Source organism: Nycticebus coucang, chromosome 18 (genome assembly GCF_027406575.1).
Source record: "Nycticebus coucang isolate mNycCou1 chromosome 18, mNycCou1.pri, whole genome shotgun sequence".
In the NCBI taxonomy this organism is placed as follows: Eukaryota; Metazoa; Chordata; class Mammalia; order Primates; family Lorisidae; genus Nycticebus; species Nycticebus coucang.
The window spans coordinates 56,747,722-56,769,557 of record NC_069797.1 but is presented as its reverse complement, the minus strand read 5'-3'; the positions used below and the strand labels follow the sequence as shown (position 1 = coordinate 56,769,557).

General features: G+C 39.7%; 3 protein-coding genes across 3 annotated transcripts; all 3 read left to right on the top strand.

The window, feature by feature from the left end:
* Nucleotides 1-4,572: 4,572 nt before the first annotated feature.
* On the top strand, nucleotides 4,573-5,174 carry LOC128570489 (keratin-associated protein 3-1). Its single transcript, XM_053569687.1, has one exon. It carries the CDS (start codon nucleotides 4,610-4,612, stop codon nucleotides 4,904-4,906), a length of 297 nt encoding a protein of 98 aa, XP_053425662.1. The 5' UTR covers nucleotides 4,573-4,609; the 3' UTR covers nucleotides 4,907-5,174.
* A 6,677-nt stretch (nucleotides 5,175-11,851) lies between these two features.
* Nucleotides 11,852-12,574, top strand: LOC128570487 (keratin-associated protein 3-3-like). The gene has a single exon (XM_053569686.1). It carries the CDS (start codon nucleotides 11,895-11,897, stop codon nucleotides 12,201-12,203), a length of 309 nt encoding a protein of 102 aa, XP_053425661.1. The 5' UTR covers nucleotides 11,852-11,894; the 3' UTR covers nucleotides 12,204-12,574.
* A 6,211-nt stretch (nucleotides 12,575-18,785) lies between these two features.
* On the top strand, nucleotides 18,786-19,547 carry LOC128570486 (keratin-associated protein 3-3). The gene has a single exon (XM_053569685.1). It carries the CDS (start codon nucleotides 18,869-18,871, stop codon nucleotides 19,163-19,165), a length of 297 nt encoding a protein of 98 aa, XP_053425660.1. The 5' UTR covers nucleotides 18,786-18,868; the 3' UTR covers nucleotides 19,166-19,547.
* The last annotated feature ends 2,289 nt before the right edge of the window (nucleotides 19,548-21,836 follow it).

Sequence of the window (21,836 nt, the reverse complement as noted above, 5' to 3'; positions counted from 1 at the left end):
TCCATACTTCCTTCCAAAAGAGTTGTACTAGTTTGCAGTCCCACCAGCAGTGTAAAAGTGTTCCCTTCTCTCCACATCCACGCCACCAGCATCTGCAGTTTTGAGATTTGACAAGAATGGAGAAGCATGAATCCTATGTACTCAATTTTGATATGAGAACAATTAATGACAATTAAGGTCACGGTGGGGTGGGGGAAGGGGAGAGCAGAGAGAGAGAGAAGGAGGGAGGGGTGGGGAAAGGAAGAACAGAGAGAAGGAAGGAGGGAGGGGGTGGGGCCTTGGTGTGTGTCACACCTTTTGGGGGCAACACACGATTGCAAGAGGGACTTTACCTAACAAATGCAATCAGTATAACCTGGCTTATTGTACCCTCGATGAATCCCCAACAATAAAAAAAAATTAATTAATTTAAAAAAATAAAGTTATTGAATTGAAGCCCAGGATCCTTTGCCTGTGTGCTCATCAAACAGCAAAGTAGACATTCTGCACTGAATAGACTGATGTCAACAGCAGCCCTGATACCAGCCATTCTTTCTTCCAACCTATATTATAATCTAAATTATAATTGATATTCACCAGAAATCTAAAAGGTCATGCAATTCAGGAAATAAAGACCAAGTATTGTTACTTACAGGCATTTTAATTAGGATGACAAACTTAAAAGGTTTCTATATCCTGCTTTTGCGAAGGGATGAAGCGCTCACTCCAACAGGCTTCAGGAAAATTGGCCCCAGACCGTGACCCTTCCTGCCACTCCTGCTGACTCAGGAGCTGCCATCCTGGGAGGGTTTTCCCAACAGCAATCCAGATATCCACTGAGTTCTCAGGAGCTGGCTGTTGGTAAGGCACAAAATGGCTCACAACAAACTGTGACTCATGACATAAAACTCCAGGAACTTCGCAGGAAGCCAGATGTTCATGGTCTGTCACAGCCTCCTGGATCTTCACCTCTAGTTCAGCTCCCTTTCCCGGCTCCAGGCTGGACTCTCTTGCTCTCCCTCTATCTCTGCATGTCCCAGACTGAACTCATCATTCACCCTTCCCTAGCACCACAGATGAGAGGGTTGTTTTGTTTTGTTTTGTTTGTTTGTTTGTTTGTTTTGTTTTGTGTTTTTGCTCAGATATCCTCTCCCTCCCCTCTGAGTAAATCTGCCCCCTGCCCATGGTCTTTGGCCTCTCTCTCTTCACACATTCTCTCCCTCAGCATGACCTGTCATCTCTGCTTTCAGACATGTCTTCCAGACTCTATCACCTCTTCCCAGGTCATCAACCACTAGCATCAACTGTCCCTCCTCTCACCTGGGCTACTGACCAGTTCTGTCTGTTTTCCACCTTGGCTCTGCTGTAGTTTATTTTCCAGAAAACATAAATCACTTCTTATCACTCCCTACTTAAAGCCATCCAATGGGTTCTCAATGCCCTGAGAATTAAATCCAGAACAACCTAGAAAATTCTACATGGCCTGAGCCCTGCCTGTGTCTTTGCCCTCATCAGCTATCACACTCCTCTTCACTACAGTCCAGCTACCCTGGCAAAGACTTCCCCTAAGCAAAGTAGGCCCACTCCCTGGCACTTGTTACTTTGTGAAGTTTTTATTTATCCATTTCTTTTTTTTTTCATTGTTCCCTCTGCTAGAATGAACATCTCAACATAAAGGACCTTATCTGATTTGTTTATTGGTATATGTTTAGCCCTAGCACTACAATGGGCATTGTGCTAAATGGATTAATAAATTTAGAAAACGAATGAACATCATCTACAATTATATATTAACATATAACACATTAATTCCACAAAAATGGTGATTTTATTTGCCATTAGATGAGCCAGCATCCCCTACCTGTGTGACTTTAGAATCATTCCTTAATACCATTCCTCCCAGCTTCGTCACGTGGGAAATGGATATAGTAATAGTTGTGATCTTACAGAGTTAGAAGACATAAAATAGTGCTATGCCTGGCACGTGGTATACATTCAATAAATGCTGAAGATCAGTGGAGTGTTAGTGTTCTGGTTCTCTTAAAAACAAGAATATTCATTGTATTATGGAAAATTATGTTCCTTCTAGAAAGTAGTCCCCCCCCAAAACTGAATGATGTGAGGAGAAATCTCAGATAAATCCCTCTTCTCTATTCCCACCAAACTCTGAAACCCTTCAAGACAGAACTAACACCTTCCTCCTCACTCCCCTAGAACACCCAAATAACTTCCCAACCATTGTCTCTGACTTTAAATTTATGCAATGTAGTATTCTGATTAAAAAGATAGGCTCTAAAATCTCCCATGAAGGCCTCAAGACTTTGAATGACCTGGTTCCATCCTTCCCAGCAATCCCACAAACTAGAGGGTCTTCTTCACTCTAGTCAGAACGATACCCTCATAGTGAAAGGGAACTTGGCACAGTGGTTTAGAGCATGAAATCTGAGCCACACTGCTTGGCTTCACATGCCAGCTACACACTCACAAGTTATTTAGTCTCTCTATGCCTCAGCCTTCCCATCTGTAAAATGGCAAGGATAACAACACTGCAAAGATCATAAGGTTGTTGTGAGAATTGTAGAAGAGAGTAAATCACTCAGCACAATACCTAATATTTAGCAAGAGATGATGGCGACCATGATGAGCCTTCACCCAAAATGCAAATCCACACGTATCTGTCTAACAACCTTTAGTTAATGTCCATTCCCTAGATAAGATGAAGTTCAAAATCCTAAGTGGAGGGTACCAAGCACAGTACAAATTCTTCCTACTGTGGCCCTAACCCACCTTTCCAATCTCATTTCTCATCATTCCCCTCAAGTCTCCCTACAGTCAGATCCAGAGTCCATGCTTTAACCAGTCAGCACTTTTCGCCATCCCCTGAGCACACCCTGGCATTTTGTTTCCAAACTCTTTCACTTGCCGAAGTCCCTTCCCTATTCCTGCTACCTGATAAATTCCTTGTTGCCCTTCAACACCCAAACAAATGGCACTGTTTCTGTGAAGGGCTCCCTAAATCTTCCAGGTAAAATCAGTGGCTCCTACCTCTAAGCTTCCACATGATAACCTAGAAAACCTGAACATACAATCATGGGTTTCCTTTGCCAGTTTTTTCCTTTGTGTCTTTTTTTCTCTTTGAGACTATTTGCTTCTTTTTGGCATGATGCCCAACTTACAACAAGTGTTCAATCATCGAGTGTTGGACCGAAGTAAGATAAGTAAGTTCCAGCGCGGGGATCCAAAATTGCAAAAGCATTCTCTTAAGAAAACAGCTGAAATAAAAGTGGTTTCTCGCTAATCCTTTTTTAATCTGTCATCTGATTGATTTGCATTTCATGTTCCACTCATCTTTAGAGCTTGAGCCATTTTAACTGAAAAATGGGTCAAGCCTTTCAAAGTAAAGTTATTATTTCTAAAGGTTTTACCATTGTAATATTTTTCCACTCTAAAGTAATTCTAAAACATCATATTCAATTTCATGCCTTTATTTATTTTAAAGAATCTTATTAGTAAGATTTTCATGGCTTTTATGCAAGTTGGAAATGTCCCTATGCTCCTGGACAACATAGTGTATAAGGGATTGCTAAAGCTCCTAAAGTATGTTCCATAGAACACAGATCTATAAAGCTGATCTATGCAAATAAACAAAAAGGAGCCTATGATCAAATTTGTTTAGGATAAAAAATACATGCTATATCTCTGTATTTAGAAGGTGCTTTAGCATATTAAGAGCTCTTAAAGGCTCACCAGCCAAGAACTTGGTATTTCCCAAACTTGTTTACTGGAGAACCTTTTAAGCCCCTTGACACAGATATTCATGGAACTCACTCTGAGAAATACTGCACCATTTAGCTTCTAAATGACCCAATACCACTAGTTTCTTGGTCATAAATAATCCTGCGTGGAGATTTAAAGGGCATCCAGCTTTCTTACCCATTCAGACCTTCACTACCACCTGCGAGTCCCTGCTGAGTTATTGTTCAAAGTGTGTCCAAAAGGAACGGACAACAAAGGATTCGTGACATCCCTGTCAGATAGTGCTCCTTTACACAGAACCAAAATCTATTCCTCTACAGATCCCATCCATTCATCTTAAGGCAGCCTCTTGGAGTCACAAACAGTAAATCTAAAGACTGTATCACTTTTCAGCCAGAGGGCCTAAACCATGACATAGCTATCTTTGGTCGCTGGTAGAACAGCAATCAGAAAGCCTACTTACCTCATCTGAAAAGTAAACAAAGTAAAGTGGGGAAGACCTGCAGATACCTGGCATACCAAGTCATGATGAACGGTGTGTAATGATGGGCAGATCGTGGCTCGGTGCCTTTGAAGGCTGAAGTGAAGCTCTCTGTGCAGTGACACGTGGGCAGTGTGAAGAGTCCTAATTCGACAACAAAACAACCTAAATCTCTTTTATGAGGGTGAGCAGTGTGCCTTAGGTAATAAACACTTAAGTAATTAGATGGTTTTTATGGAGATAGCTATAAACTGAAAAATGGGGAAAAAAATCTTAGTAATAGGCCGACGCCCAGGGAGATGGGTATATAAGAGCCAGGGCAGAGGAGAACAGCATCGAAAGAACAGCAAAGAGACTTCTCCTGCAACCCATAAAGCCCCAAGTCCCAACACCATGGCTTTCTGTGTCACCCGCTGCTGCAGTGTCCCTACCGGCCCCGCCACCACCATCTGCACCTCTGACAAATGCTGCCGGTGTGGAGTCTGCCTGCCCAGCACCTGCCCACATGAGGTCAGCCTCCTGCAGCCCACCTGCTGCGACCCCTGCCCCCCACCTTGCTGTGAGCCTGACACCTATGTGCCAACCTGCTGGCTGCTCAACTCTTGCCACCCGACGCCAGGACTGAGTGGGATCAACCTGACCACCTATGTCCAGCCTTCCTGTGAAGGTCCCTGCGAGCCCTGCTGTTAACCAGCCAAGTCTTCGCACAGCTCGGTGACGCAGCTGCTCAACACCCTCCATGTTAGCCAGCCTTCAACACTCCACTGCTGCCTACAATCCAGGGGGAAGCCACCCCAGTTCCCAGGACCGTCTTTTCATGAACTTGCTCAACTTCTCAATTCTCTGCTGCTTTGGGTACATTTGGAGACCTCCATTCTATCTTTCAGGCTACTTCATTGCTCTTTGAGAAATGATCGCTTTGACTATTTTTTAATAAACTCCATTCTGGCTTAGCAAATATGGCCTTGTGACTATTTATTTCCATATTTCTTCTGAGGAAAAGTGGAATTACACCTCAGCCCAAACAGCACGTTACCCCACTAACCAAAATTTACCCCAGCAGAAGAATTCTTATGGTGGAATTTATTGAAAAATTATAGATCCTGGTTCTTTGTGATAGGTAAAAAAGTAAAACATTCAGTTGGTCATTTTTAGCATCTTTTTGTTTGGTAGATTTTTTTTTTTTAAGACATCCACTGAGTCAAGCACTATGATAGAGTCTAAAGATTAATACAATGTTTAAAAAATATTTGATTTAATTTTAGTTTTCATTGATTCTGACATTGATTTCTCTTTCTTCTTTGATTGACTAAACGAACTGGTCATTATGCTGGTGTGTAGAAATAATAGGACTCTCTTAGTCATAGCCATCACTGAAATTCCAAACCCAAAAATGCAAAGCAATTTTGGGAAGTATTAGTATTCATTTCTTGATAGAGGCTATCTTCCAGAAAAATCAATTTTGAATGAATATTACCATTTATTGATTATTCCTTGCTCCCTCAAATGAGGCTTACATTGAGTTACATTAGTCATGAGTATGCCTGGAAGTTTACTAGTCTGTGTGACATATAATATTGTGTCATTGAAATATACTTTCAATGGCTGGGCACAGTGGCTCACACCTGCAATCCTAACACTCTGGGAGGCTAAGACACATGGACCATCTGAGCTCACGAGTTGAAGACCAGCCTGAGCAAGAGTGAGACCCTGTCTCTACCAAAAATAGAAAAACTAGCTGGCGGCGCCTGTGGCTCAAGGAGTAGGGCGCCGGTCCCATATGCCGGAGGTGGCGGGTTCAAACCTAGCCGTGGCCAAAAACCAAAAAAAAAAAAAAAAGAAAAACTAGCTGGGCATTGTGGTGGGCGCTATAGCCCCAGCTACTGGGGAGGCCAGGGGATCACTTAAGCCCAAGAGTTTGAGGTTGCGAGCTATGTATGATGCCACAACACTCTACCCAGGGTGACAGAGCAAGACACTCTTTCTCTCTCTCTCTCTCTCACACACACACACACACACACACACACACACACACACACACACACACACACAGAGAAATATACTTAGAGCATCAGACCACAGTGCACTGCACCTCCTAGAAGCACCAGTGTCCACAAAGTGCTTCCCTGTAGGGGTCCAAACTCTGGCTCCATAGGGCCTCTCCTTTGAGCTTTTGAAATAAGAGCCCTAGTTGGGCAGGGTCCACAAGTCTGAGCCCAGCTCTGCAGGCTCTCTCTTTCAAGTTTCTAGTTCAAATAACCTCAACCTCTTCTCTTCATTCTCCAGTCCTCAAGCTGGTAGCCGCCTCCTGTGTTACTTCAGTTTTCCTTTATTGCTATTTCATTCCTCCAATATCTGTGTAACAAATTCATGATATTAAGATTGTCTCTACTGAAATCCCTTGCATGAAGTTCATCTTCTTTGTTTTCCTGAATGAACTTGATACAAAATTATGCGATAAGTGCCCGTTATCGTTATTTTTCCCACTTCTTCCCTGAAATATCTATTCTCATTGTTTCCCACTTCCAGATTCCATCCATAATCCAGGCATCATGCTAGATGCTGGAGCTACTAAGATGAATAAAGCAATGTTCCTGCTATGAAGGGGATTGCAATCCAATAAAGAGAACAAATATATGTACCAAAAAAATGCAGCAAAGTGTTATGGGAGGATATAGGGTTCAACAGAGGCAGAAAGATTGGATTGGCCAACTCTGCCAGGGACAGGACTGAGAGTGGGAGTAGGACAGTGTTATAGAAGACTTTGTTTTTCTTACCTGAAATACACTTCCCTGATTTCTAAGCATTGCTGATCAAAAATGATTTAATCATAATCTTCCACTAAGCCTTGTTTGATCATTCAGCCCTCTTTCATAGCATTTTCTTTTACAGGAATTTGCACAGTACCCACAGGAGAATCTGCCATTTATTGACTAACTTTATTCTGCCACATATACAATGCTGAATGATTTACATAAGTAATTCTCATTTAATATTTATTTAACTCTTAAAATGGCAACTATAAAATTGGTAGTTATTACTTTCCCCAAATGTGTAATCAAGAAAAATGAATATTAAAGAGGTTAAATAACTTGATCTATGTCTTACAACTTGTAAGTTATAACTGGGATTCAGACGTAGCTCTGAAACTTTATATACATAGTATTATCTTACTAAGTACTAAGTTAAATGTGGTTTGAATCATGTGCAAAGGGATTTATGACCTCTTTTATCAGAGCATGTACTCCAAGAGGACGGAGACATGTATTCTATTTTTCTGTCTCCACCACACCCTTCAGAATATATTGAAGATTCAATAAATATATGACTTAGACTAAATGGATTTGCTGACTAGTCTCCTTCACCATAGTCACATATTAGCTTTACCCATGACATCTTAACAATATAACTGAATTAAAATGGGAGAAATTTTGGAAAAGTATTTATTTGACAGGAGCCAATTATCAGCTTTGGAAATGGCTTTGAAAAATAGAATAGGTAGGTAAGCACTTTGGGTTTCTGAAAAGAAAAGAGAAACTTTTATGCTGTTTTGCAAAGAGACACAAGCTCATTTTTCAGCCCAGATATTGTTTCAAGAGCCTGTGTTTAAACTTGCAGTTAAAACAACTGGTCCTTTGTTAAGATTAAGAGCTTATTTGTGTTTATATATAAATGCATGTCTCAGTAATACAGTGAACTGTATAGAAAATTACCTAGCAGGTTCTGCACTTCTCAAACAAGATTATGTTATATAACTTCAATATTTACTTATTCCCTCAAACCCATGCAATGGTACCAAAGTGAATCTGGTAGGAAAAAAAAAAAATCTGCTTTTGACTTCCCAAATATCTCAAAAGCACACAGTTTGAGAAGGATCATTTATTTCTTAGTTCTTAGAGAAATCATTCTCGAATCTTCACACTCAGCAGCGATCACTTGTAAGAAGAAATTCTGGTTGGTCGAAAAGAGGAAAGCCAAGGTAGATACAGATGGGTTTACACGTGATTAAGCGGAGAACTACATTGACGCCATCTTGAATCTGGGACAAGAAGCAGGTTTGAATGTAGCAACACAACCAAATAAAACTGAAGGAGAGCTCATGCCGTAATATGTAAGAAGTCAGTGAGTTATTTGTGTAGGACTATGGGAACAACAATAGGGATGTTCCATCCAACATTGTGAGGGGTGGGAAGCCATCTTCTCTGAGACAGGTGGATATAAAAGACCCAGAGAAGACAACTTCATAAAAGGAAACCTTCCTTTTCAACAAACTATCCACCTGATCCACTGTCGCTATGTCTTGCTGTTTCCTGTCTCCAAGGATCCTATGGTGTCCCCACTGGCCAGGCTGCCACCATCTGTGCCTCTGACACATGCTGTCAGTGTGGAGTCTGCCTACCCAGCCTCCATCTGTGTGAGCTCAGCCACCTTCAGACCACCTTCTTCAACACCTGCCACATACCACCAATGAGCTGGCTGCTCAACTCTTGCCACCTGACTCCCGACTGAGCACAATCTCTGTCACCACCTGTGTCCAGTCTTGTGCATATGGACCACCTTGCTACTAGCTAAAGATATTTCAAAGAGCTTGGCCATGTTGCCCTAGGCACCTACAATAGTCAGTCAGGGCTGCTTAACAAGTGCCCATTAATTAGGGGCTCTGGAAGATAATCCTGTGCCTTCAGTTTTACAGAAGTCTTTCCCTATCTTAAACAATGATTTGAAATTGGAAGTGGGAAAATGCTATCAAGGTTCTCCTTACATTAAAATTAAACAAACACCACTACTCCTCAAACCGAACCATGTACTGTTTCAATGTTTAATGCTATAATTACCCAACGACTCTTGACACTCGCATTATGAACCTATAAATATATCCAGCAGAATTATACTTTCTGATGACATTGACATAAGTCTCACAGTCAAAAGGAGGCCTCACAGGGACATGTGGGTATCTTAAGAAAACTACAGATACTAACATACATTAGGCTCTAAGCTTAAAATTGTTATAAATTTTAAGGTCAGCCCCTACTTTTAATTATTTTTTGCCTACCTCCAACTAAACTCACATGTGTCCTATAAGAGATAGAGATGCTGGCAATTAGAGATAAACATACTCACAGAAAGAAATCCAAAGATTGAGCCAAGCCCTATTTTTTCATTGTCTCACTTAGGTAAAGCTTTAATGGACAACTGTTTTGACAACTATAAAATAAGAATCACAAATAAAATGAATCACTCTGCTTATGTGAAGGGTTGTTATTATAAGAGGCCATTATAAAAATAAATACCTTTTAATTCTAATCTCTAATTCAATCCAATTCAATAAACATTTGTCAAATGCCAACCATGTTTCAGGCATTGTCCTGGATGCCTGAAAGAGGCAAACAAGATTAAGACGTGATGCCCACTTTCAAGGATTTCAAGGAGTGAGGAAAACAAAGGTAAGTGCCAAACTCTAAAACAGAGCAGAAAGAAATGAAGTTGAAATGAAAGGACGGGCAGCACATTTAGTGCCAGCAAGATGAAAACACCTAGAAGAGTCACCTGAAGTTTCTTTATGAAAGAGATATTCGGCTGAAGCTGGAGGGATCGGTAGTATTTGAAAAGTAGGGAAGTGGTGAAGGACATTTTAAGCCAAAGGAACGAGTCAGATCACAGAAGGATCCTAGGAGACTCTAACTTTCCTTTTCACTTGATGTGCTTTATGATTAATATATGCATTATCTCACATAGTTACCGTTTTCTCAGCAAGAACACTTAATCCACTCTCAGCATTTTTCAAGAACACAATATGTTGTCATTAACTAAAGTCACCATGTTGTACAATAGATCTCTTGAACCATAACATTTCAAGATAAATTTCACAGAGAAGTCAAAGAGAATATAAGGAATGTCATAGAGGGTCTTCTTCATACCAATTTTCTACTTTTCAAACCACTGGTTCACAGACAATGAGGATTTCAATAAATCAAGTGTAAAATAAACATTAAACATTTCCTTGATGATTTCAATTCTCGTTCATTAACTTTGAATTCTAAAATATCCAGGGAAGGAGACTTGAATTTACCTCTTTCAGTTCTTCAACATTAAGGTATATGTATGATGTAAACCCCCTTGGAGTTTGTTGTAAATTCCTGCTAATAAAAATAACTTGAAGATTATTTGTAAATAATAATAAGTAAATATTAACACTTAAGCAAAAATTAAACTAACTACCCCATTTTAAGATTCTTCAATGTAAGGTTCTTCTTACATATAACCTATGAGGCCTACTTACCAATGGCATGTAGAAATTTCCACTGATTCCTTTCTTCCCTTTGGAAAAGATCATACTGGTTTTTGGTACTATCCCCTCAGAAACAACCCAAGGTGTTTATACTTTGTGTTTATTCACAATCAACAAATTATGTAATTTAGATTACACCATCTGAACAGACTTATGCTGACCGTGGAAGGCACAGGAAGAAGCTGGGATCACAGAAGACTACACATTGGAGCTCATCTAGTCCAACACCCTCATCTGCCAACTTACAGTAAGACAAATCAAGGCCAACTGAGGTGAAGACTGCTATATAAGGTATTCCTCAAAGGAATTTACAATCCAGCTGAATGCCCAAGATATGAAAATAAATGAGCATGCAAAGTGGGGAGTAAGTTAGTAAGAATGAACTTCTATTATTACAAATGGCTATAGTTCTAAATTTCCTTGGGCAAGATCCCCTTCCAAAATTCACTATTATTCTGTTAATCGTTTGACTTATCCTTTCAATTCTCACTTTGTCTTATTTTAAAGTATGTAAATCATTGACATGAAGATGAACAAAGGCTGAAGTGGTTTTCTTTTAACAATACATTCAATGAAGGATAGCAACTGGATGGATCTTTCCATCCAATAGATTTATACTTTGATTGGCATAACTTGGAGAATACAGACCCTTTTAGAAAGAAAAAAAAACCCCACAGAGCAATACATTATAAATTGCCTACAGATTTATTAAAAAGAATAAAAAGAAGTTTCATCCTACATCATTCTATCATCTTGCTTGCTCCATAAAACCCGGATTAGAGCATCAATAAATAATACATATATACAATAAACTTTATAAATAATGCATATACATCTGAGATGCACACAGTCATATGACACATTCATCTGTAAATAGCCCTACCCTTGTTGACTATGCTGAATTTAAAATAGACCAGCTAAACATTTGAGCTGCTCGTTCTGAAATTAATAATTAGAAAATCATATCACTTTACCTACATTAGTTTAAATTAACAGGAAAAAATGACTAGACGAGTTTAGACTCTGAAATTATAGCTGAATTGTCACTTAGTCTTATTACCCATAATTCACCGAAGGTTTGGCATACCAAAACCCTGTGAATATAATAAAATGTGATGATCTTATGACAAAAATGACAAGTTGATGAGTCAAAAACATGATTAATTTAATAAGAGCAGGAACTTCTAATAGACAAGAAAATGCCAAACCGATTAGAGAATCTTAGTGAAAAAGGAATGTGGTAAACAAAAATAAAGACAGGAAGCCTTCTGATGGGGCCAACACCCACTGGGGAGGGGATATAAGAGCTCCAATGAGAGAGGAGGAGACATTTGTACCTCGGAAGCCTCATCTTTGTAAGAAACCGAAACAAACCAGGCTCCCCACGCCATGGCCTTCGGCTTTCCCTGCTGTGTTCCCCGCTGCTGCAGCGTCCCCACCGGGCCCGCCACCACCATCTGCACCTCTGACAAATGCTGCCGCTGTGGAGTCTGCCTGCCCAGCACCTGCCCACACACAGTTTGGCAACTGGAGCCAACCTGCTGTGACAACTGTCCCCCGCCCTGCCACATCCCTCAGCCCTGTGTACCCACCTGCTTCCTGCTCAACTCCTGCCAGCCAACCCCAGGCCTGGAGACCCTCAACCTCACGACCTTCACTCAGCCCTGCTGTGAGCCCTGCACCCCAAGATGCTGCTGACCTGTGGCTTCTCTGCCCCGTGCCTGACAATGAAGAACCCAGAAGCTGCCTATTCAGGATTCTCTTGCCTCAGTAGTTTATCCGATATTAAGGTAGACCAGACAGCCTAGATAGAAAGATCTTATTCTAGATTTTAATTGAAAATAAAATAAGACATTTCGTATGGTTATTCAGATAAATAATTGTTTGGTTCATTTGGCCAGGTGAATGTCTAATGTCTTCTATTTCAACATATTATTTAAATCTTTAAGACCTCAGACTATATTTCTTGATCATGTTACTTCCTGGATCTCATTTCTTGTGTGGGGTGTGTTCATAGAGGCAAAAGAATTTCTTGATGGGTTTTACAATAAACTTGATTTCTGTGGCAAGATGTGTTCTCTGTTTATGTTAACATTTTGGGTACAATTCATTCATTTTAAAAAGGTAGAGATTAAAACAATGACTAACATTCTTGCTAACAACAAGAGTGTTGCTCACTTTTCATTGATTATCTTTTATGTTCTCCTTCTCTTCTCTCCTCTTCCTCAGACAAATACAATTCTGCGCCAAGTCAACGTTTATTTACCTACTCACCTGCTAGGTGAATCATTCATGTAATCCTTAAAATATCACTAACAGATGAGGAAAAAAGCACAAAGCATTAAGAGTTATTCAACATTCCCAAACTCATAAAGTTGGTTACTAAGAAAACCAGAATCCAGACTTTTGTATGTCTCACTCTACAGCCCAGTTCTTTATACCTCATCAAAAAGCCTCCTATACTAATACAGCCAGAAGCTTGATGAACACAGTTATGATATTAACTTAAAATATGCAAGAGAAATAAAAAGTACGAGATTCTCTAACAACATCCACATCTGATTGTAGTAGAAAAAGGGTATATTGGCCCATAGCTGAAAATCGGCAGATATTTAATGCTAATATCTGGGTTAATTAATGGGCCTACCTAACGTGACTTGATTTTCCTTAGAGAGAATTCAAAGTGGTCAAGTCTAGTAACCAGGGAACATATCTCTGCTAGGAACCATACTCAGTACAGTTCCCACTAATCCGTAGAATGCCAATGCTTTCCAGGTGATGCTAGAGCTAAAACTCTGATTAAACATCATTTCATTCATCACTTTATTTTATCAACTTACTTAATTTTATCTCTTTCTTAGCCTAGAGAGAATATATATGTATGTTAGGTATGGAATGTGTGTTATATGTTCAATACATATATAATGCATATAGATTTATTTATACATACAATACATATATAAAGACACAAGTCTAAACCTGAAAAATACAGAAATAAAACCAAAAGTATGGATGTGGCGGGGGGAAGGTAGGGCAAAAAACAGGAGAAGCAAAACACGTTTCTAAACATCCTCAATGTACCTGTTAGTCTCTGCATAAAGAAATTCCTCAGAGGATCCCACAGGCTTCTTAGCTGTTCAATTTTGAGTGAACAGAATTTAGCAGCCATGGGGTAGACGGCATGCTACCGTGGGATCGATGGAACACTGTCAACAAGAGATTTGTCCATTTACTCATCATTTGGCCAATATTTTTTGAGTGTTTCCCCTGTGCCAGGCACCATATTTGTACCTAGAGATGTGAAGATAAAAGAAATGTTGTTACCTCATGTGCTTTTAAATCTCTCCCAAACCTGGCCAAGGAGATGGACAACTTATCATAATGGCCTCATATGTGTATCATACCTATTGTATGAACGTAATTACAATGCTGTGTGGGTCCTGCTAGGCCTGGGCTGAGCAGCGTGCCATGCCGGCACACAGGACGAGCAACCAAACCCCACCCAGATGCAGGGATGCAATGTCAGGGGTGAAAAACAGCCACAGGAGGTGGGTGGGAAGGCCTGCAGTGACGGATGCATGGAAGATGGGGAGAAGGGAGGGAGGGGAAGAGGAAAGAAATACAAACAGCCTGAAGTGGGGGCTCCCCAAAGCAAAGGGGCTTGGACTGCAACCTCAAAGCAATGAAAGATTCGCAGCAGAAGACTCACATAATCACATTTTGCTTCTGTTGTTCTCTCATTATCAATCTGTGGTTTACGTCTTCACTGTCCCAGATAACCCTAATGACTGTAGAAAAGTCCAATTAAAACCCAGCAAGTCAGCCAGGTGCAGTGGACAGCCTAAACTCACAGGTTCAAGACCAACCTGAGCCAGAGCAAGACCTGGTCTGTAAAAATAGCCAGGCGTTGTGGTGGGCACCTATAGTCGGAGCTATTTGGAAGGCTGTGTCAAGACAATCGCTTGAGCCCAAGACTTTAAGGTTGCTGTGAGCTGTGACGCCATAACACTCTACAGAGAGTGACAAAGTGAGACTCTGTCTCAAAAAAAAAAAAAAACAAGCAAATCCTTGGATAAGTGTTTGTGTGTCTGTGTGTGTTCAGATTTTTAGTGCTTTGAAAATCTCCCACCTCACCAAGCATCACCAGGTTTTTTCTGCATTAGCTTAAAGGGAAAAAATACTCTCTGTTTTTTAAAATAAAATAGTTAGTAGCTCTGACATACAGTTTAAACTTCCATTTTTAACCACGTAAAAGGTAGCTCAATCCCAGTAGGTCCTATATTTAGCTTTTAACACGTCAGTCCCCAGGCTGTCTAAGGCAAATTATCTCACCTCTCTAGGACCCAACTATCTTCATTCATAAACAAAGCAGAGTACTTGCCAGGTCTCTCAGATCACTGCAGAACAAATAAATTTTAGTAAAGAACGACAAGCCTTGTCAACAAGAGAGAAGAGCTTATTATCATAAACATGTTACTTTATATGTTTCTAATCCTTAAACTCAAGTCTTATTTATAATTAGAGAAACATGATGTCCAGCCTACACAGTAACAATTTCTTTAAACTTTTGAGGTGAACTCAAATTAATATTACATTCTAGATAAGAGATTGATGTTTCTACCATGAAATTCTATTCATAAGGATAGAGTCTTCAGGCATTTTCTTTCTTTGTAATGTTTCCTTAAAATGTCAAAACAAGTTTCTTCTTTTTATTTCTTAATTATTTTGCTCTTGGAGTCTAATCTTTGCCCTTCCTATTATAATATATAATAGCAGCAATTTATAATATACATATTATGTGTGTGATAAACCCTTCCACTAGACTATAAAATTCCCTGAGGGCAGGGATGATGTCTATTTTGTTCACAGCTGTATATCCAAATTTTATTACAGTGCCTGCCACCCCACCTGGTAACTGCTCAATAATTATTTATTGAATTTTTTTAAATAATGGGTGAAATATTAATCAGTTCTAAGTAAAAGGGTGTACAATTCGGCAAGTATTCATGGAAGATTAATCTGGGAAAAGTCCAGGAACACCAGCAAATACTATGAATCCTCTTTTTTTAAAGAGAGCTGTAGAGACCTTTTTTGAATTTTTTAATTTATTTATTTATGCCACTTTCTCTAGTTATAGGCACAAACTTATGTATTGATTGACTGGTGCAAATATCTAAGATAAATGTTTGCTATTACCTAAAATGTTGCTCTCTTACTTACCTTCAGCTCTTTCCTTAATCAACTTTTTTTTTTTTTTTTTTTTTTTTTGAGACAGAATCTCACTCTGTTGCCCAAGCTAGAGTGCCATGGTATCAGCCTAGCTCACAGCAGCCTCAAACTCTTGGGCTGAAGCAATCCTCCTACCTCAGCCTCCCAAGTAGTTGGGACTGCAAGCACCCACCACAACAGCTGGCTAGTTTTTCTATTTTCAGTAGAGATGGGGTCTCGCTCTTGCTCTTGATTGGTTGGTCTTGATTTCCTGCATTCAAACAATCCACCTGCCACGGCCTCCCAGAGTGCTAGGATTACAGGTGTGAGCCACTGTGTCTGGCTAGAGATGGGGTCTTGCTATCTTGCCCAGGCTGGTTTTGGACTGCTGGCCTCAAATGACCTTCTCACCTCAGCCTCCAAGAGTACTAGGATTACAGGTGTGAGCCACCACACCTGACCTCATTGTTTTCTTCTTTTGACTATGTTTTTTTGATCTTTACTTTGCCTTTAATTTGATCTGCAACTTACTTCAATAATGTAGTAATTTATATTTGTATAAAACTTTGTGGTTATCCAGGGACTTTAACCCTTTTTGTCTCACATCAACTTCCCGATAATATTCAGAAGATTATTGATATTATTACCTTTATTTTGCACAGAAGAAAGAGGAGACTCAAAAGAAACCGGAATGAACTGCCTTAACAAGGGAGGTAACCAACGTCCCTGGGAAGAATTTCTGGGAGCAGTAAAGAGCTCTTTGGACCCCTCAGGTGGTCCTCTTGATTCTGTTTCTCCATCCCCAAAACATGCAGACATGCTCTCCCCGCCCCACCACACGCACTGATAGGTCACTTAGGAGGAACTGGAAAGAAGATAAGAGGAACAGTGGCTTGCAGAATGAATGAGGCCAAGCTGAGTGGAAACAGTTTGTGGTATAAGGATACCAGCTAGGAGTCCACCCTATGCTCTTTCTTGAATGCTGAATTATGCCTGACATCTAAATGGTATACTGGAACTAGACTCCAGGTCTCTCCTACCATAGCTACATTTAATTTGGGGGTGGGGGGAATGCAATACAGTGTAAAAAAAGGAGAGAGAATAAAACCAAACATCAACAGATTAATCTATCTCAGGCTTACAACTTCACTTTCCATTAGTAGCAATTTTACTTGAATTTTAGTATTGTGGCCGTAAGATTTTCTTTTTACTTAGTCTATGTAGACACAAGCTAAACAATCAATTTGAACACAATTAGACATGAAGAAAACAATGCAAGCCTGATCACAGTAGAAAGATAAATGGCCAAAACACATATGAGAGAATATTTTACCCTAACTAGTTATAGAGGAAATTCAAACACAATCATTAAATTTTGGTTTATAGCCATCAAATTAGAAAACACTTTTTAAATAAAATATCCATCAAAGGTATAGGAAAATGGGAATTCTCACTTTAACATAGCTAGAGGAAATAGATAATTTAAAAATAGGTAAATAGAATTATTCTGGAGATCAGTATGAAAATAAATGTCAAAGGCCTTAAAAACATCAAAATTGGCATTTTCCCCTATAATCCTACCTAATACTTATTTCTGTTTCTGAAACAATCAGAATGTATACAAAGATTTATCTACACAGGGGCTCTCTATTGTCACATGATCATAGAGGAAAGTTGAAAATAACAAAAATGCTTAATAATAACTTGGGAGTGCAATTATACAACAAATACTAGAAAATATAAAAAGTAACATCATCAAATATAGTTAAGAACACAAAATAATGAAAATACATATGTGTAAGTAAAAATGCACATTATAAAACGTATGTACGATATTATTATGGTAATGTAATAAAATGATAAATGAGTGTATACAAAAATCACTAGAGGGAAATACACACACACCTTCTCACACATAGGGTCTGACCATTAAGTTCCCAAACTCTTTCTAGAAAAGGTGCCACATACCTCATCACTGAATATCACTATGCCACCTTCAAAGTACTCCCCTTGTGAAGGTGTGCACTCACACCAGAGCCTAGTCCACCCTTCAAAGCAGTTTTAGAACTCTTTTGCTTAGAATGTTCTTCAGAGGTGTTGTTGTATGAAGGCCTGACAATTAAGTTCACAGCGCCACCATGCACTTACATTAGCAGCACTGTACAAACAACTCAGAAGGTTTCATAACCTTGGTATATTAGTGCCTCACAGCTGTGCTCATGTTGACCTGTGGTGGTGGCTTGCTGAATGGCAATCATTTATTGTTGTCATGGTTTTGTATACTACACAATGACAGCTCTGAGTGCCAAAATTGTTTTGAATGTGGGCTAGGCCCTGGCATCAGTGCATAGCTCCTCAAGGGGAGTACTATGAAGGTGACGGTAGTGATGCTCAGCAGTGAGGTAGGTAGCACTTTTTCTGGGGTAAGATTGCAAACTGTCAGGCCTCAGGTATATATTGCATCATTAGGGAACTTCTCTTGGTGATAAGATCATAGATAAGTTGTTTTCTTTATATTTTTGTTTTCCAAGTACTTAATATAAACATATGATACCTTACGGTAAAAAAGTAGAATAAGTACTTATTTTTAATTTCCCCATATTTCTCAAACATTGTTTATTCACACGAATGCAATTTTGATCTTCAAAAGCCTCAGAGCTCAAAGAAAGTAACTAAAATTAAGTTCAACTCTTTAAAACAAAAATACTTCATCAGACACACTGGTACAGATAAAGGAGAAGAGAATAAAAACTCAGCGGCAGTGGGGAGAAGACCGACATACCACAGACCTAATATCACCCAATATTCCCCAGCAGGCTGGTATTGGGATTATAATAGTAGAAGGCTTTGGTGACATCTCATAAAGTTTATGTTCCCGTGACAAATGGCAAGAGTAATCAGTTCAGATTTAGCAATGAACTCAAATAAAAGTTAATTAGGAAAATAGAGACTCTTTACAGGCATCTAAATATCAAACCAATTAAGGATAATGGGTACACCAACATAAACAAGAACCAGGAAAGAAGCCTTCAGGCAGCTCCAACACCCACTAGAGAGGGTATATAAGAGCCCCAGACCAAGGAGAGACATTCATACTCCAGAAGCCTCATCCTTCTTCTCAGCCAAACCAATACAAACCACAGGCTCCCCACGCCATGGCCTGCTGTGTTCCCCGCTGCTGCAGCGTCCCCACTGGGCCCGCCACCACCATCTGCACCTCTGACAAATGCTGCCGTTGTGGAGTCTGCCTGCCCAGCACCTGCCCACACACAGTTTGGCAACTGGAGCCAACCTGCTGTGACAACTGCCCCCCGCCCTGCCACATCCCTCAGCCCTGTGTACCCACCTGCTTCCTGCTCAACTCCTGCCAGCCAACCCCAGGCCTGGAGACCCTCAACCTCACGACCTTCACTCAGCCCTGCTGTGAGCCCTGCACCCCAAGATACTGCTGACCTGTGGCTGCTCTGCCCCGTACCTGACAATGAAAGAGTCGACCCAGAAGCTTTAGCGTTCACCTGTCTCAGTACCTGCAACAAATTGACTATGCTTTAGAAGTTGGAGGAACGGTGGCACTATTACTGGCAACCCCCACCCACACACAAAAAAAGAAACTTAGAGACTTTCAACACCATGCAACTATTATCTATAACCAAGTGCAGTTTGAATAGGTGGATGTCTACAGGCTTCTCAAAGTTGTTCAGTTCCTTCATATTAAAGTGTATCTTTCTTTGGGTGCTTTGGGAAGTTTGTTTCCAGTCTTGGGTGGTTTCTTTCCAGAAATTGAGGAAGTTCATGATCATGCTAATAAATTTTATATTTCTGGCATAGCACAAATGTCTACAATTACTTATGGTTATTTCTGTTAATTCACTAAATGTGTTTCTTAACTCTGAATGTTGGTATTTTAAGAAAAACTAGGAACATCAGTAAAACTGAAAATGGTAACAGTATGGACAAATATTTCCTGCTTTTATTTGTTTTGCTGTTTTAAGAAAACTAAATGCCCTTGCATATAAGATGGTCCAGTATATCAGCATACTTGAAAGTAGATTTCCTCTAATTTGTCCTCAAAAAAAAAAAAAAATGGCTTAAGGTAGGTTGGAAAATACTGAACATGACCCAAAGGCCAAACATGACAAAACATATACACTAATTCATGTGACCTGATCTACTTATGAAATAATTTATAATATAATAATGTCATTATTTCTTGAACTAACATTCATTAAACATCTATTACGTGTCCTGTGTTTTATTATCTCTGCTAAAAATGAGGTGACTGTCGGGCAGGCGAAGAAGATACGAACACATCTAATACCCATTCATTCCTTCATATAGTTGACAATTATTTATTAAATGCCACCTGCTGTTTTATAATTCAAAAATACAATAAGTATTCTACTAGCAGCATTAGCAAAGTCCTGTGGAACCATAAAGTTAAGAACAATTAAGATTGTTGCCATAGAGATAAAGTGGGAAAAACATAGTCCATGACAAATTGACTTGAGCTAGTCATCAAAGAGATGTGGAGAATAAGGCATTGGAGGGAGACCAGACAGTGGGTATTGTCACCAACCAAGCCAGTCAGCACAGCAGAAGGAGAGAATTTAAGATGGAAATACTGTGTTCTGTTCTAAACGTGCCAAGTTTATGGAATTAGGACAACTTTTCTAGAGAGGAAGAAAATGTATACGGGCAGGTGCAGAAGTCTGTGTAAAAGTTCTTCTTAAGGACTTGTGGAGGGCTAAGTAGCATGTGTGCAGGATGGAATTCCATGAGGCATAGTGGAGAATGGCTGCTGGGGTAATTAGAAGCTCAACAGAAATCCTAAAGGTCAAAACTTGCTAATAACAGACATTGAATTTCCAGCCCAACTAGAAGGGAAAAAGCTTGCTAAGCACCTCATACATTCAACGGATATTCCAGAAGGGGCACAGCAAAAGAATAACCTCAGTCAAGGGACATGCCAAATTATACCCACCCTTACAGGGTTTAAAACCAAGCCTGAGATGATAAAGAGATGCTGTCAGAACAAAACTGAATACTCAAATTCTGTAAGATAATCAACATTTTCTTTTTTTTTTTTTTTTTTTTTTGTAGAGACAGTTTCACTTTATTGCCCTCGGTAGAGTGCCGTGGCATCATACGGCTCACAGCAACCTCCAACTCCTGGGCTTAGGCGATTCTCCTGCCTCAGCCTCCCGAGTAGCTGGGACTACAGGCGCCCGCCACAACGCCCGGCTATTTTTTTGTTGCAGTTTTGGCCGGAGCCGGGTTTGAACCCGCCACCCTCGGCATATGGGGCCGGCGCCCTACTCACTGAGCCACAGGCGCTCTAAAACTTATCATCCAAGATGAAGAGCATAAAATAAAAAGTTATTAGATATGTGAAGAAACAGGAAAATATCACCCATAACCAAGAGAAAAAGCAGCTAATAAAAATAGTTCCAGAGAGACATAGATGTTGGAATTAGTAGCCAGGGATCTTAAAAGAGTTGTTATAAATATTTTCATGAATTTAAAGGAAGAGGTGAACAAGATGTGAAAGAAAAAGAAAAGATAGGGGTCTCACCAGATAGAAAAGATAAGGGGTCTCACCAGAAAAGTAAAATGTTAGACTTTTCTTCTATTTAAAATAGTAAGTTAAATTTAAATTATTTAAATTAGAGAGAAACAAATAAAAATCTAGAATAAAAGTGTATAATGTCTGAAATAAAGAATTTAATAATGTGTTTAATAGCAGATTAGACACTGCCAGATAGAGATTAGGTCAATGAATTAAGATAGATCAAAGTGGGAAAAAAAAGGTAGATCAAGGTGATCTTAAAATAAATCCAAATTCTCAGAATGAAAGCATACAGGGCAGAGGGGAGATTGAAAAAAAAATGAAAAGAACCTGAGCAACCTGTGGGACAGTGCCAAGTGGTCCAATATACATGTAATTGGAGTCTCAGAATGAGAGGAATGAGAAAATGAGGAAGAAAAATTGAGGAGTTGGAAAATGTCCCAAATTTGGTGACATATTTTAATAACCTTCAGACTCAAGAATCTCAAGAAATTCTAAGGAGGAGGACGGAGGCGGAGCAAGATGGCAGCCGAGCCGAGTAACAGCTTCCTTGCATC

Bases quoted from the DNA above. Each gene is read 5' to 3' on its own strand.
- LOC128570489 (XM_053569687.1), top strand. From the start codon at position 4,610: ATGGCTTTCTGTGTCACCCGCTGCTGCAGTGTCCCTACCGGCCCCGCC.
- LOC128570487 (XM_053569686.1), top strand. From the start codon at position 11,895: ATGGCCTTCGGCTTTCCCTGCTGTGTTCCCCGCTGCTGCAGCGTCCCC.
- LOC128570486 (XM_053569685.1), top strand. From the start codon at position 18,869: ATGGCCTGCTGTGTTCCCCGCTGCTGCAGCGTCCCCACTGGGCCCGCC.